The sequence below is a fragment of the Neurospora tetrasperma genome (genome assembly GCF_000213175.1).
Source record: "Neurospora tetrasperma FGSC 2508 unplaced genomic scaffold NEUTE1scaffold_6, whole genome shotgun sequence".
Lineage (NCBI taxonomy): Eukaryota > Fungi > Ascomycota > Sordariomycetes > Sordariales > Sordariaceae > Neurospora > Neurospora tetrasperma.
This window is the reverse complement of record NW_009799104.1, coordinates 12479-28109: the sequence shown is the minus strand read 5'-3', so window position 1 is coordinate 28109 and position 15631 is coordinate 12479. Positions and strand designations below refer to the sequence as shown.

Below are 15631 nucleotides of genomic sequence, written 5' to 3'. Positions count from 1 at the left end.
GGAGTGGTGATTACTGTCCGCCATTGTACGCTCCAATATCCAGATCAGGACCGTATCATCCACCATCAACCTTGAAAAGTCGGGGATCAAGTCCGACCGCGGGAACAGCTCAAGCACCAGCCCCGCGGTGAACTACGGTCAATGAAGGACGTGAAGATGCACACTAAGCCTGCAGTCTTCCTACTGAAGCCGCTACGTTGGACTTGACGCACAGACGCCTTGAACCTCTACGCACGATAAACGTCATGATAGCGTCCTGAGATTGAGCAGCTCAATTGTCTATGGTTGCGGTAACGATGCTATCATTGTTCCCATGGCATCGGAGGGAATGAGACTCGGTCCGCTTTGGTCACTGAATAATCTTTCGTTCCCGGTCATGAGAGAATGGAAGTCTACGACCGATCGCCGACCTACATCTGTACTGTCCTTGGATTTGATGCTGACTCCAAGTGCGATCGTTCATCTTAACACTTCAATGCATGAAAATGGGAACAGCCTAGCCAAAGAGACAGCACTCAGACTGGTATCGCACATGGGATGCTTCGTGGCTCAGGTCAACTTGAAGCAGATCAAGCCACAGCTGGAAGCTTATCATGTTATTGATGTTACGAGCTTGAGTTGTCAAAACCCCACGATAACAAAACCGGTGACTTTGCGTTTCCCCAGTGATCACCTTCCCCACAAACGCCAAGATCAACAAGTCTAGTCCCCGACCTTGCAGACCCTACACTACTCGAGGCCGAGATAGACGTGACAGGGTCCTCATGCTCCGCCGATCAGCGCTCTTTTAGGGCTGGAGCGGAGGAACTCTGCCCCTGTCAGGTAGATGCTAGCGCTGTATCTTCAGGTCTCCTCTCATTGCCCAATAGAAGGTGGACTAAGCAGCTCGGTTCTTCACACTCCCGTCTTCTAGACGTCAATTTAGCTCTTCACGTCGGCTCCTTTGCGTTGCCTTGCATGGTGAGAAGGTCTGGAGTGGTCGCGCCCAACGGCGGATCAACGTGTCGTGCGACACGATCGTATGGTCTGTCGGCCTTTTCAAGTCCTGAACTGCAACCAAGAACCACGATGGACGAACCGGAGTCTCTCCGCAAGAGCGGTCTGGGATTACGGACGCAAGACAAGGGCTGGGCGTCCTCCACTCGTCAATGAACTGGCGGTCGAAGATCGACACTGAGACGAAACAGAGCGGTGATGGAGAGGAGCTTGCGGAGCTTGGTCTTACATTTTGAAGACATTCAAATGCTTGAGAGGCGCTTAAAAGATCGAGTGGCGGCTGTTAAATATGTTAAAGCATACCTCTGACCATCTATATGAGGTAAGTTTTACGAATCTACAATTCCATGACTGGACTTCTCGCAGGCCCAACGCTAACATTTTTCCAGAGCCTCATCACCAACGATACATCATCATATCGGGCAATCAGTCATCCTACATCTAGAGCACTATCAAGTCTTGGCCAACGGCGTTCTATCAAGGCTTCTTAAGTCCAACAAAATGGACTCCAGATCAACAACACCAACGCCATTTCCAACCCTTCAGATCCAACACGCACAAACGCCAACCACAGACCTCCAGACAGCATTGTCACCGCCTAAGCCACCATCCCCGTACGGCAGCCTTCAATGGACTCAGTACCTTTTCCGTCTTTCTACCCTCCTCACCTCCGCCGCTCTCCTCGCCCTCACCGTGTTCATCGCGGCGAAATGGGGACAAGAATACCCGGAGAAAACATACGCGGTTATTATGGCCGGGGTAGGTTTCCTTCTCTTCCTTTCCTTCCCTGATCAGCTCCTATTCGACCACGCCTGTTGCAGGATGATAACTAACAGCGAGAAACAGGCGGCGATAGCAATCATCACAGACCTCGGCACTATTTACTTCCTCTTTGCCAGGATGTCACAAACCTCTACGCCGGTAACCATCGCTGTCCTTGATGCTGTTGCGCTGGTCATGTGCGCAGTGGGCATCCCAACCGTGAGGGGAATTGTGTTCAAGACAGAGTATGACACAGCTGTGTGGGCGTTGGCGGTGGTTGTAATGTTCGTTTTCATCCGTTCCCCTTCCCCTTCGGCATCAAGTTGCTGACGATGACCCGGACTTATAGCGTCGAGAGGGCCGGATCGATGGCTACTTGCCTTTGGGATTGGGTTTTCATTAGGAGAAGAAGGAACGAGGGGACGAAATCTATCATCTTCAAGCAGGAGATGGGCTCGACTTCCGAGTCTGCTTTGGCGGCGAGGAGACGGAGGAAACATGAAGAGGCTGCTGGCCAGGGGGCCGCGATGGCCGGGGCAGATGCTGGGGCTTCAACTGGAGAGTTTTTGCAGCCTGTGAGTGCGAGGGCATCATTGGTTGGCGGTGGGAGACCCAGCTTGGTGCTTGCGGGAGATATGTCGGGGAGAGCAAGCTTTCCTAGTATCATTGTGGGTGGAGGGGGTGATGATGATCGAGTATGAAACCTGCTCTCCCTAGGTCTCAATATAAGGGTTCTATGGAGATCCTATTCAGATTCAAGACCTTTGTATGCTTCTGAGTGAGTTTCAGTGTTTTTGGACACCCTAGTGACCAGGCCCCGGTCTATTCTTGAACCACATCTCACCATTACATCCTCTCTCATTCATACCTACCCACCACTTTTGCTCTGCCTCGCATGCCCTCATATCACTGTCCCCGCTGCTCCTCCAACTCAATTCCACCATATCCACCACCATGCATCGCCCGATCCCTCTCCAACGGATTCCCCAAAACGCCCTTGTGGTAGATCTCCTTCTCAATTTGTCGCATATCAATATGTCCAACGGCATTAACACCATCAAAGATGCGTGCGACTTCTTCAAGAGTCGGGCCTTTTGTCTCGACGTAGAAGAAGTAGACAAAAGTAAGTTCCAAGCAGTTCCATATAGTGTAGAACAGAGTAAAGTTCCAGTGGTGGGGGAGATTATCCCAGGCTAATTTGTTGGTTTGGCTTGGAGGAGTTAGCATTCAACCCGTTGAACGGCATAGCGGCAAAAGAGGGAGAAAAGCGGGAACAGAAGCAGAGCGGGTAGTGGAGGGTGGTGATGCAGAGTTGATAGAGGAAAGAAACAGTGTTTAGGTGAAAGCAACAGGAAGCGCAAGGAAGGAGCGACAAGAGTGATATTAATGGAATGTCTTGATGAGATGAAAAGGGAAGGGTGCCCCTGGGCAGTGAAAAGAAATAAAAGGAAAAGGACTCACTTGGAGATGGCAAGCACAGCCTGCACCGTGATATTCATCAACATCATGCCTTTCGCCCTCAGATGAAACGGCAGGATCTCCAGCGCATATGCCACCAACAGTCCTGAAAACCCAATATCGTAAAAGATACTAAAGATCCAGATGAACACCAACTGCGTATAGCCAATAGTCATATTTGTCTCCCCACTATGTTCATACGCCGCGCCCGTTGCCGTCCAGCACGCAAAGCTCACGACCATACCGCACGTCGACATCAAGAACAGCGGCCTGCGTCCAAACCGGTCGACATTCAGCGCGGCGAAGATGGTAACGATCAGATCCAGGATGATCTTCCCCGTCGAGATGGCCAGCTTATGGCTCTGCTCCGTTATCCCCGCCCCGCCGTATACAGCATTCATGTAATTGCTGAACAGGGCATTGCCAGAGTACTGGCTAATGACACCCAGCGAGATGATAATGGCCAACCGCCACCTATTTCCCTTGGTCCTGACAAAATCGACATAGCTCGATGCCTCATCCAGCTGCTTCTGGATGCGAATCGTCTCTTTGATCTCACGAAACTCGAACTGTACTGTTCTGTTGAGTCTATCACCGCCGGCATGCCACTTGGCGAGTATGTCGAGGGCTTCATCATGGCGTTCCTTGTTAATAAGGTATCGTGGAGATTCAGGAAGCCACCAAATGCCTGCGAGCTGGACGGCCGAGGGCAGAATCTGCAGGAGCGTGATGGAGCGCCAGGACCAGTTGGAGGCAATGTTGGACGTGCCCCATGCTATGCACGACACCAAAAGCGCGCCGGCATTCCAAAGACAGTTGTAGATGGCGGTGACGGGGCCGCGATGTTGCGGGTGGACGATCTCGGTGAGAAGGAGGGGGGAGGCCATTTGTGCGAGTGAGTTGCCAAAACCGAGGAGGAACCGGCCACCCATGTACACTGTCATTGTTAGTAAACTCCCTGAAGAAGGCGAGAAAAAAAGGTAGGTACCTACTTCCGTAACCGTTGCAAAAACCAGTTAGAAATCCCCCAAAGATCATGAACATGCAACCAGCTACGATGGAGGGCCTTCGTCCATAATTATCGGCCACGTATGGGGTTATAACGAACGATAAGATTGAGCCGATATTGAACATGTTAATCAAGATTGCCAGCTTGCTATCCTCAACCGGATCTGCAAGGTCCGGGTTCAGCTTCGTCTCCGGGAAGAAGAAGTGGTTCCACGCATGGATCTGTTGTGATGTGTTCAAAAGCATGCTGTCGTAGCCTGTCGTTGCCGATGCCACCAGAAGGAAGGAGGTCATGCCGTAGAGCTTCCTCAAATGCGGTTCCTTTGTCCAGTAAACCCTTTCAAACCGCGGAGATTCTACCTCCGCAATCTCCTCGTAAATCCCCGAGACATTGTCTGGGTTTGGGTTGGGCTTGGTATGGACGTTCATTCCTTCGTCGGGAGCCCTTTCGTTGGGGTCGCCCCCAATTTCGACCCGGATCGTTCGTGTCGTAGGCGTCGTTGTTGGCATTGACGTTGAGGATCAAGGCTGCTGAGCAGGGACAACTTCAAGTTGGGTTTAGACTAGGACACGTATGCGTAGAGGTAACCTTCGATCAGACTGGAGTCGATAGTAGGTTGAATACCACGACAGAACATCGGAGAAAGAAAGGAGTAGCAGTGAGGGTTCCATCTCCGAGTAGTATATGAGGATCCCCAGAGCATCTAGAGTGTGATCCCCAGCGGGAACCAGGCGAAAAGGGGTCGGGGAAGCATTGACATGCTGAAGGATGCAGCAAGAATAGGTGATCATTCTGGGGTAAGCCATCGTCGTGACATCCCGGTACCCATGAGTTGACGATGCGAGGCCACTGATAGACCCCTGGGAAGGATTTCATCTCTGTTCGGTATGGTCTGTCTCAAACTTCACTTACTTGGCCAAGTGTGTTGTCATTCTTGATTTGATTTAGAAAAAATGCAGTAGTGGAGGGCCGGTACGAGGTCTGACTGGACTATAATCCAGAACTTTAACAAAACGGTGAAAAGACGGGGTCGCCAGCCGTCGTTGCATCGCAAGTGGGCGGCACCTCTCATCAATGATACTGTGCCAAACAAGACTTCTTGCTGTATGTTCTATGCCTGGAAGTGGTGTAATGTGAATGGCGGGGAAGACGGGTTCTACCTTGCGGAGACTCTGCGCAGGTGAAGGCATTCTCTCACCCAATCGTGATGATCTCTTGTCCCGTGTATAGCGGTTATTGATGACCTGCACTAGCAGTCTTGAGTTAGACAATCGCGCAACATGGGCTGCATGCCACGAGATCCTCCTCGTCTGTGCGTCTTCGTTCCTCAAACCTTTAGTCCGCCATGATCGAACAAAGCTTGTCGAGTCTGAGTGCAGCACACGGAACTCAATTCCTGATACATCTTTGCAGGTTGTAGAGCCCCTCGCTACCTCACGGTCGGTATCGCTTATTCATGTGACGACTTGCCGAGAAGGGTTGTGAGACTGGCCAGACCGTCAGTTGTAATTAGGAAGTCTTACTCCCAATTCCCAACAGTCAGGAATTATCGAACGTTCGACGCGTCGGATACCCCATGGACGGGTAAAGAGCATGGCTCGCTTGTCCCTGGAATAGAGCCAGGGGAGCTCTCGTGGTGCCCAAATCGTGGGCAAAGGTGACGCCAATCCATGTCGGCAGCGAGGGATGTTCATCCGACTGGGGTGGATGGGACGGTGAACCGGGCGAGGCAGCATTGAGTCGAAAACGCCATGTTTAATTTCGCTGAAGCACTTGTCGTGTTGTGCTACGGACCAACAACTTGTGTGGACGAACCTATCAGCAAGCTCTGCATCTGCCAGCCGTCGCCTGACGTATTCGGTTTAGGAAAAGAGGTTGGAGCAAATATTCGAGCTGTGACGCACAATCTTGAAGTGATGATGAGAACTCGGAAGGTCTGTGAGGTGGTCCATGTCAGTACGGCTGCATTCGTAGGTAGTAATGATGGGAAAATGCCCCGTTGGTAGGAGGAGGTTACCACTGATCCATCTTTTCCACGTGGAATGGGAGCAGCGAGAGAGCGACCCAGGTGCTCAACTCCCCCAGCTTTCACCGTGGAGATCTTTGTCCATCAGGTTCAAGAACATAAGATCCAACCGCCAGTCCAACAGCAACTTCCGGATGGTAGGGCAGGGCTGTGACAGACATGGAGTGACATTATCCGCCGTAAACCCCACTTCCCGTCGTTCCATTAGTGTCGCATCCCTGAGTTTAACTGCAAAAGGAAAAGGAGGACGTCCCCGGCCCCGACCGGGTCGTCTCAAGCGGGCCGCTGTTCCCATCATTTTCTCCAATTTCCCCGGATTTTCGTAGCCTCCATACTGTGCCGCCAATACCAACGCCGACTTGTGATCCAGGGGGTTTTGGAGTAACTTGGCTTGAGTGGTCGGCAACAATCGGTTGTGTGGGAGGTGCAAGACGCGGAAGGAGATTGATGTTTCCTTTTGTGACAGGATGGTCACCAATCGAAAACGGATACTGGGCAGCCCCGCACCGACCACACAACGGGCTACAGTGCCATTGGTGCAGTCTAGCCCACTCAGCTGCACACACTGCCTGCCGCTAAATGCCTTTACACTACTGTTGGAACACTACAGTGCAGTGCCTGCCCGGGCGGCCCGTGCCACTGTCCTCGCTCACTTCCATTCCTGTCCAGACTGGGCTCGAAAAGTGACAACTGAACCACCAGAGAGAGGAAGAAAGAAGGAAGGGCGACAGCACGATGGGGTCCCAGACCTGATGACAGCTTCCCGTCCTCGCCAATCACCACACTGTACCGCTGCAATGGCAAGAATGCGTCGCGACACGGAGGGAAACACCAACTAACCGAGTCGGAAATGAACGGACGATAAAGTGCCTGTTTTGATCCATCGCACGTCCCGGTGTTGCCTCCCGCTCCTGGGTCCCGTCATTGCTAACAGCGGGATTTCAAGGCACCCAGAAAGTGGCAAAGGGAACTTGGAAAGGGCAAAGGGAAAAGCCGTCTTTGATGTACGGTAAAACTCCCGTCGGCTACCATACAACTTCGACACCAGCAAACGAACAAAGTAGTTCTCAATCACTATCAGTCAGTGATTCTTTCCGACCCCTCGCTTTACCCTGTCACCTCAATTGCCCTCCTCAACATATCACACCAAACTCAGTTCCCATCAAGATCATTATCATCACCCTCGTCGTTGTCCTCCCCCTTCCCACTACCACTCAACTCCAACACTCCAAAAGCCCACTCGTCCACCGCCTCATGCCCCTTTGTTGTCAGATTTGTCTTCATCCAACACGTGTGATGGGTTTCCTCGTCGCCCGTGATCGCACCCCATCCCGCTCCGGTGCACCCTTGCTTCTCCGCACACTTATCCAAGCACGAGTTGAAGCTGGTCGTGTTTACGGAGCCAATGTCGGCGGCTTCTCCTTTTCCAAAGTCAACGCCGCAGAGACGCTGGAACTTCTTGCTGCTGCTGCCACCGGGGCTGCTAGAATTACCGCCCACCGTTGCCGTGTAAAAAGTTCCGTTGATGGATGGACACTCAATTTTTGCGATGGTGGTCGCAGTCGAAGACGCACTTGAAGTGCTGGTGGAGGTGGCAGTTGCGATTGTCGGGGACGAGGTGATTGCCCTAGATGGGTTCATTAGTTCTGGTCATTGGGTTGGATACATGGAAGGAAAACCTACCCAAGTCCTGCCGTGATGCTCGCTTGCGCCAACTTCAAGTCATTCTTGGCATCGTGGAGGTTCTTCTGGCTCACACCTAGACCTGCCGCAAGACCAATGACCGTCGCAAGAAGCAGGGCCAAGGTACCGATGACGGCAAGTGCGATGCTTCGTTTCACCGTGAGGAGGGTCGACCCCGACCCGGCACCTGTGTTTTGTTCTGGCAACATCGGGGTGCCTTGGTCCGGATATGGATGCTGAATCTCGCCGGGCACAAAACCTGTCTTCTCCGCTTGCTGAGGACCGGGGAACGGCTGGTAAGGGTGTCCAGATCCGACCTGTGCTGGTGGTGGGTATTGTTGCTGATAGCTGTAGCTTGCCATTTTGACCTCGTCTTAAACGCCGACAATGGTCGAGACCTCAATGTTATATGTCCAATCGACCAAGCCCCGATCCACACAAGCGGCGCAGCAAAACCAAAAGCTGAACATGATCTTTATAAGATTCTGGACCAGCCTCGGACTTATACTAAAAGGGGCGTCAGGGGCTCGATGTGGTACGAATGAAACGCCCGAATTTTGATGCTGTGCAAGCGCGCTGAGTAACACCACCCTTCAATGTTCTTGGCGAGAACGGCTGCTATTCTGCGGACCAGTCATGATTGAATTTATCTCGGTGCCTGAATAAGCGCTAAGGATAGGTAAACAAGCATTTCATCCTGCCTGATAACTGCCGTTGTATATGATATCAGCCTCACTAGAGGTAGGCATCTTGAGATAGGTGTAGCAAGCAGAAGGCTCTGGGAGGGATAAGAATAATGGGGAGGCATTGGGAGTATGAAACTACACTATGAATCTGTATGGAACGCAAAATCGCAGAGAAACCACAAGTAACTAAAATTCCGCGTACTCTGTTTTAAGCCTAGGTTGTACGAATAGCTATCACATAATGTCTCGCGTTCCAGGTGTTTACCTCTACAGTCGTGACCCCTGAAACTGCATCCTCCAGATACTGCATATACGCTAGTTAGTGCATAGAATTCTCAGGTCTGAATTAGCTATTTTGGCCTAACCCCGCGTTCAGATACTGCATATATGCTATTTAGTGCATAGGATTTCCAAGTCTGAATTACATGCAGTTTCAGGGGTCACGACTGTAGTACCTCCTCTTTGCGTTTTTGTCAATCACAGCCCCTAACCCTTATCTGTTGATCTGGCCCTCGATAGACCGGGGCACTTTAAGGGTGACGTCATCGTACCAGACCGCTCATCGCGACATTGCAGCCGAACAAATCCGACGTTGTTCATCTTCCCTTCCTTCAGTTCTCCATTGGGCGAGCGCCGAAAATAACCTTATGCGATTGTTGACGAGCCTACGTGGACTAGCTTGCGATACATTGCCCATCACCATTCTACCCACATCCTGCATCGGTCGTTATCGGAGATGTCCACTGCTACCCCGTCCTCCACTGCTCCAAGTACCTCTACCAACCAGAAGCCACTAAAACACCGATCCGTGGTCTCTTCTTTCATCTTCAAACTCCCCCCTGCTTACTTTTCCCCTCCATCCTCCTCCTCCTCCTCCTCTCTACCGACTACCTCCAATTTTGATCCATCTATCCAAAAACCACTCGTGGCTCTGTTCAAACGCTCCGACAAAGTCAGCACTTACACCCATCACTACGCGCCCATCTCCGGTTCCATCGATTCAACCGACCCTTCGCCCCTTAGCGCAGCCTGGCGTGAGATTCATGAAGAGACCACTTTAACTGCTTCCGACCTGAAAGTCCTTCGGCAAGGGAAGCCGTACACTTTCTCTGATGAATCAGTCGGGCGAGAATGGACAATCTGGCCGTTTGCATTTTTGTTGAAGGACCCGGCTGGGGATGGCGGGGGAAGCGAGAAAAGAATAAAAATCAATTGGGAGCACGAGGGGTGGGCATGGTTCGATCCGTTGGATGTGCGAGATACTGAAGATTTCGGAGGAGTGCCGAAGCTGAAGGAGAGTTTGAGGAGAGTCTGGTTTGAGATTGATCTTGGACTTGAAGCCGGAAAGGTGCTGGCGGAGGGGTGTAAACGTCTGGAGGAGGATTATGTGAGTGGGGCGAGGCAAATGGCAGGTGATGCCTTGCGTATCTTGCGGGATGTGATCGACAAGATGGACGACGGTGTCTTGTATGGAGAGAATGGAGATGGGAAAGAGGCCAAATGGTGGAAGGACATCAGAATGGCTGCATGGCATCTGTGGAAGAATGGACGGGAGAGTATGGGCGCGGCGATCATGTCTGCTTTGTTGTCTGCTTTGGCTTCCGTTGAGGCTAAAGTTTTCCAGGACCATGCCACCAGCTCCAAGAGCAGCGGAAAGCAACTCAAATCAACCATCGTCTCCATTTTGGACCGGGAGATCTCCGCCCGCCCCTTGACCAATGACCAGATTTCCCGATCGTTCGCCTCCTACATCTCCCGTAACCTCCCCTCCTTCAATACACCTCAAAAACCTCTTTCTATACTGACCTTGTCGGAGTCCTCCACGATCACCCACGCCCTTTCCCATCTCCCCATCCTTCTCCCCAATTCCGTCCTTGATATCCGCGTTCTTGAATCCCGCCCCCTGCTCGAAGGCGTCTCTCTCGCCGCCAGCCTCGCCAAAGCTCTCTCCACAGAGTTGGCATCCAGTAACGACCGCCAACACAGCATCATCATCTACACCGATGCCTCGGCCTGTCATGCCACTCGCGGGGTGCAGCTGGTGGTGATAGGCGCCGACCGCATCGCCTCAGACGGCTCAGTGAGTAACAAGACTGGCTCGCTGTCTGTTCTCCTCGCCACTCAATACAACGCAAAAGAAGCCAAGGTGGTAGTCCTTTGCGACTCGGAAAAGGTGGCACTCCCTGGACCGCCAGAACAACACGTAGTGGAGGATCAGGGTTTGGAACAAGTGACGAGGGTGTGGATGGGCGAGGGTAGTAGTAAGCAAATTAGAGGGGCTGCCAGGACAGTATTGAACTTTGCTCATGCCACAAGATTTGAGGGGAAGAAGAAAGAGAAGAAGCATGAAGAAAAGGAGAAGACGCAGGTAAAAGTGGAAGTGAGAAACGTGTCTTTTGAGTGGTGTGCCGGGGGGCTCATTGATGCTTACGTTACTGAGGAGGGCGAATGGAATGATGAGAACGTGAAGAAGAAGTCAGAGACGCTTCAGGGTTTGGAGAAACGACTTTTTGGACCCCTGTGAGCTGATGCTGCAGTGGTACCGGATGAGGGAAAAAGGAGAACGATATCAGCTCAAAATATCAAGTGTCAAGGGAAGCCCATGGAGTGCGCGAGGGTACGGAGTTTTACCAATGTGTCATCGAAGAAGGCAAAGGATGCTTTAAGGTCTAACAAATTTAACGCTAATTCTATCAAGTAAAGGGGTATAATCGCTAGTGCCAATGCCTGCCGTGCAATTTGTATCATGAGACTCCTAACAAGCAAGTGCATCCGTGGTGTCCAACACATGGGAACTTCCAAACGCCAAAGACAAGAAGGATGACACGAGAGAACCAACAACATAACATGGTCTTAGGCAAGCGAATTGCCCGGTCTATATACCTGCATACCGTCATCATCCTGCCATGTCTTGAGCTCCTGAACAACCGTGGTACCGTCTTCAGGTCTCACATTCTGTAACCAACCTTGCACATGGCTGGGATACGGCTTCGTCGGAGAGCCCGTTATCGGACCCGAGAGGGCACCCGGTGTGGTCTCTCTGTTCACAGGGCTATGCACCGATCCGCTCTGCTGCTTCTCCGTGGGGACAGACAGCTGCTCATGCTCCTTGCGGTGAATTACTTCGTGCAGCTTATCGACCAAGGGCTTCAGATCGTTGAGGACGTTGTGACAGTCCTTCCCATAGTCACTGCCCGTCATCGCCTCATTCTTGAACACCTCCTTTGCCTTGTCAATGAGGAACATGTCGTACACTCTTTGGTTGACAAAGAGGATTTGATGCATCAGAAGGATGATGGCAGCATTGAAGATGTGATGGAGGTCCTGCACGAGCAGCTTCTGGCCGGGGCTGATGATTTGTAGTCGTCTGCCGATGCGGAGGTTGCGCCGTGCGGCATCGCTGCACTTGCGAATGGCTCGGGTCCAAGGATTCTCCGGTTCCGCTCCAGGGCCCTCAAGCCCAGGTGTCAACCAGGTATTGGCTACCTTCTTCTTAACGGCGGTGAGGAACGCGGGACGGATTGCCAAGATGATGAGCTAAAACCGTTAGCTGTCTGTCATGCACATCATGTGAGGGGTGAAAACAGGGTTGCATACCTGATTGTAAGCCATGTGCAGTGACAACAAAGCCCGGTCGGTACCGAGTGCCGGGTCCTCGGCTTCGGGTTGGAGTGCATAGTAGTAATAGTTGCTGGGACTCTCCTCCAAATTCTCGAGCTTCAAGCTCTTGGGCAGGTTCTCATGCCATTGGTCAAGCTTCCCAATTGCGACCGAAAAGGGCAGCTCATCGAACCCGTCGGCCGGCTTGTTCGCATGATGACGATAGCTGTTGTTGACGATGTACGCGGAAATCTTGGACAGTTCCACATGTGCACACAGCCCAAGCGGCGAAGGAAGGCCCCTATTGAGACACACCATTAGGCCAAGTACGGTGAAGGTACGATTGAAGGGTACAACTCACGGTGCTTCCTGTGGCAGGGACAGGGTAATGGCCTGATGAGGGACCGCGGGTGGGCGACCCATCAAGCAGCTCAGCCAGCTAGAAGAAACAGGTATGTGTCAGCAAGTGGTTGGCTAGTTGACGCTAGGAGGCAACACCGGTGGGAAATGGCATGGACTAACCGATCGATGTTGTAAACCGTCCAGAAAGTCCTACGCTCGACCTCGGTGACTGAACTTTCCCTGTGCACGCCGTGCATCACGCTGAGATGCATGGCGTTGCTGATGGCCATGTAGGCGGCATCTCGGCGATTGTTCTCCACCAGGTACAGGGCCATCAGGGCCAAAACGGCCACGTTGTAAATTGTGTAGGACGTCATGTCCAGGGGGTTTCCGATCAGCATCCTAGCCGCCGCATAGTGGGCTTCGCCCAATTGGCCATCCACCCGGGAATTCTCCTCGGTCAGGGTCAGAAGATGGGTAAAGGCAAAGGCTGTGTAGACCAATGCCAGTTGGCCGTGCTCCCGAGCGGTGTGGTTCCGCGGTTTAGTGGTGTCCAGCTTGAAGCCAGTGCCAAAACCGGACTGGTCCGGTAGCGCCATCTTGGCGGGGTCCTGGAATGGCCAGAAAAAAATGCCGCCGCACCCTGCCTTGCCGTTGTCGTCCTGGAGAAAGGTCTTGAACTGCGTGATCATGGCCTGGATTTCCAGCTGCGTGGGGATGCGCGGCTCCACGTCCATGGTCGGAAGCAGGAGAGGACGGGAATCGAACGTCTGGTAGCGACCAACCGAATTGAGGAAGGTTGCATTCCTGCTGCCGTCGGGCGTCTCAGGGTTGGGAGAGAGACCTTTGGAGGCCAGCGGCTGCGTCGTCTTGATGAAGGCCTTGAGCGAATCAAGGAAGGTGGCGCCAGAGGTTTCTCCAAGGTAGCGAGCGGTACCCTCAGCATCGGCCAGCATTCTGCCGTCGTCGACGGGGTAGTCCATCTGCATCTCCGTGTCCTCATCGATGGAGAAGGCGGGCTCAAAGTTGTGGTTGTGTGCATGGACAGGGTAGTCATAGTGCGACGTCGTGGACGTGACCGAGCCTTCGGTGAGATAGGCCTGGCCGGCGGCCCCTACGCCGTCTGGCGAGTCGATGCTCATGCCGCCCTGATCCCCTTCCTGGACAGCCTGCAACGGCTGAAGCAAGCCGCTGAGGTCGATCTTGCTGTTACCATTGCCATTGCCGCTAGCCGCTTTGCTGGTGATCTGGAGTTGACTCTCGTATTTGGCTATCTTGCCGAGCAGCCCGTCAATGTAAGTCTGGGGGACGGTGACCTTTTTAACGCCCTGGGGGTAGATGCATTGGCGCTGGGCCTGGGTGCACTGGCGACACGGCTTCTCGCCCGAGCACTTGATGCGCTTGACATTGCAGTTGTTGCAGGCGAGGGCCACGCGCTTGCGTTGCTCGGGCGCGACCTTTTTCCGCCGCGGGTTGACGGGTAAGCGAAAGTTGGGATCGTCGGCGCCCGAACTCTTGGACGACCTCGGCATATCTGAAGCCAGCTTGTCGGTGTGGTGTTGCTGTCACACCTGTATCCCAAGTGGTGCTTGCCTTGGGTTCTGGAAGGAGGAGGGGAAATGCCGAAAAGGTTGGCGAGAAGAGACGATAGGTCAGGGACGGTAGGATGATGAGGCGATTGGGATCACACTGGCACCCGACCACACTTTCCATCTGGCAGTGTGCGTCAAATAGCCTTGGTTCTTGCCAGTGCCGCGTCGTCCTGTTCACCTCCTGTCGACGGCGAGGATGGCGATGATGCGTTCAGCAGGTAGTCTTTGTAGTTGAGAGTGAGTTGTCAACCGGTGAGGTGAGTGAGGTGAGAGCCCGGGAGTGTCGGCGTCGGCCGGCGTCAATGAGCGATAAGAGGGTGAAGTGAGGCCGGGTGATGTCGATCGAGGTCACAGATGTGCAGGCTTGACCACTGCACACAACGAAGGACTCGCTGACAACGGCTCCCCCTCTTGACCGACCGGTGTGGTCCGTGTGGTCGCGATGGTGGTGGCACGTCCAGACGGGGCGTCAGGTCGTGTCGTTGGGGGGAGGAAGGAGGGTGGTTAGTTGGGTGAAGCTGAGAAGAAGCACCGAGGGAAGACGGGAAGGATGGAGGAAGAGGAGTAGAGGGAGTGGAAGAAGGAGGAAGTGAAGAGAAGAGAAGACTGGAAAGAGGGGGGGCGAGTCAGGTGAAGAAAAGACGAAAAGGCAAGACCGAAAGACGGCAAGTGTAAATGCAAGTTCGTTCCGCCAAGTCACTCACTTCCTCGCTCCAGAAGAAAACGGGAAGGAGAAAACGGGGACAACGGGGGTCAGTGGTTAGGTCGTCATCCACAACGGGCAGCAACGACGGAGAGACGGGACAACGGGACAAGGAAGGTCGGGAGCAGCAGCAAGGTGAGTAAGGCAGCCGCCGGAGGAGAAGTGGAATCAGCCCAGGTCGGGAATCGAGACGTCGACTTTCAAGAACCACACCCGGATTTCCAATTCGTTCGTGCTCAAGATCCCATCACCGTCGGCCACACAGCACACAGGTCGAAGTCGAAGAAAAGGAAGGAGTCGGCGACAAGCGGCGGCTGATGATTAAGCTAGCAGCGAGTACCGCACTGGCATCGGTGTCAGTACCCGTCCGTGGATTTTGTACCCGCGCCGGCCACTTCCATGCGCTTTTGGCGGATTCGGATTGCGTGGTGCGAGGATTGGAGGGATTCCTTGGGGGAGGGGACGGACGGGAGTGGATGGGAAGAACACCGAGGAAATATTTGCAAGGTACTCGGTGATAGCAGGCTTTGTGGCAGCTAAGTCCGTTGCCGGGGCCTGAGAGGGCTTGCCAGGGGCTACCAGGGCTCGCTGGGGCACCGGTGGGCACACGGCCAGGGCATACACGCGGGTGGGGGGAAGACACCCCGCTAACCCAAGCTACATCGGGAGGTTACGTACCTGCCGAGCTGCCCTAGAGCATGTCTTTGGTACTGTATCCGGAAAACAGCCCGTGCGCACCCGCTCTTCCATCGACCGTCGGAGCCCACTGTTTCC

At 53.4% G+C, this 15631-nt stretch overlaps 5 protein-coding genes across 5 annotated transcripts; 2 read left to right on the top strand and 3 right to left on the bottom strand.

The window, feature by feature from the left end:
* Window positions 1–1313: 1313 nt before the first annotated feature.
* On the top strand, window positions 1314–2459 carry NEUTE1DRAFT_140249 (uncharacterized protein; the record flags this gene model as incomplete). The annotated part of the gene is made up of 4 exons (XM_009855625.1): window positions 1314–1318; window positions 1386–1755; window positions 1843–2042; window positions 2108–2459. 4 exons carry the CDS (start codon window positions 1314–1316, stop codon window positions 2457–2459), a joined length of 927 nt encoding a protein of 308 aa, XP_009853927.1.
* A 482-nt stretch (window positions 2460–2941) lies between these two features.
* On the bottom strand, window positions 2942–4653 carry NEUTE1DRAFT_103413 (uncharacterized protein; the record flags this gene model as incomplete). The annotated part of the gene is made up of 3 exons (XM_009855624.1): window positions 2942–2951; window positions 3220–4153; window positions 4209–4653. 3 exons carry the CDS (start codon window positions 4651–4653, stop codon window positions 2942–2944), a joined length of 1389 nt encoding a protein of 462 aa, XP_009853926.1.
* Window positions 4654–7193: 2540 nt separating this feature from the next.
* Window positions 7194–8296, bottom strand: NEUTE1DRAFT_124308 (uncharacterized protein; the record flags this gene model as incomplete). The annotated part of the gene is made up of 2 exons (XM_009855623.1): window positions 7194–7878; window positions 7935–8296. 2 exons carry the CDS (start codon window positions 8294–8296, stop codon window positions 7404–7406), a joined length of 837 nt encoding a protein of 278 aa, XP_009853925.1.
* A 1060-nt stretch (window positions 8297–9356) lies between these two features.
* On the top strand, window positions 9357–11144 carry NEUTE1DRAFT_124307 (uncharacterized protein; the record flags this gene model as incomplete). The annotated part of the gene is made up of 1 exon (XM_009855622.1): window positions 9357–11144. The coding sequence occupies one exon, from the start codon at window positions 9357–9359 to the stop codon at window positions 11142–11144; it is 1788 nt and encodes a 595-aa protein (XP_009853924.1).
* A 111-nt stretch (window positions 11145–11255) lies between these two features.
* NEUTE1DRAFT_148390 (uncharacterized protein) lies at window positions 11256–14094 on the bottom strand (the record flags this gene model as incomplete). The annotated part of the gene is made up of 4 exons (XM_009855621.1): window positions 11256–12157; window positions 12218–12521; window positions 12582–12659; window positions 12743–14094. 4 exons carry the CDS (start codon window positions 14092–14094, stop codon window positions 11474–11476), a joined length of 2418 nt encoding a protein of 805 aa, XP_009853923.1.
* Between the last annotated feature and the right edge of the window lie 1537 nt (window positions 14095–15631).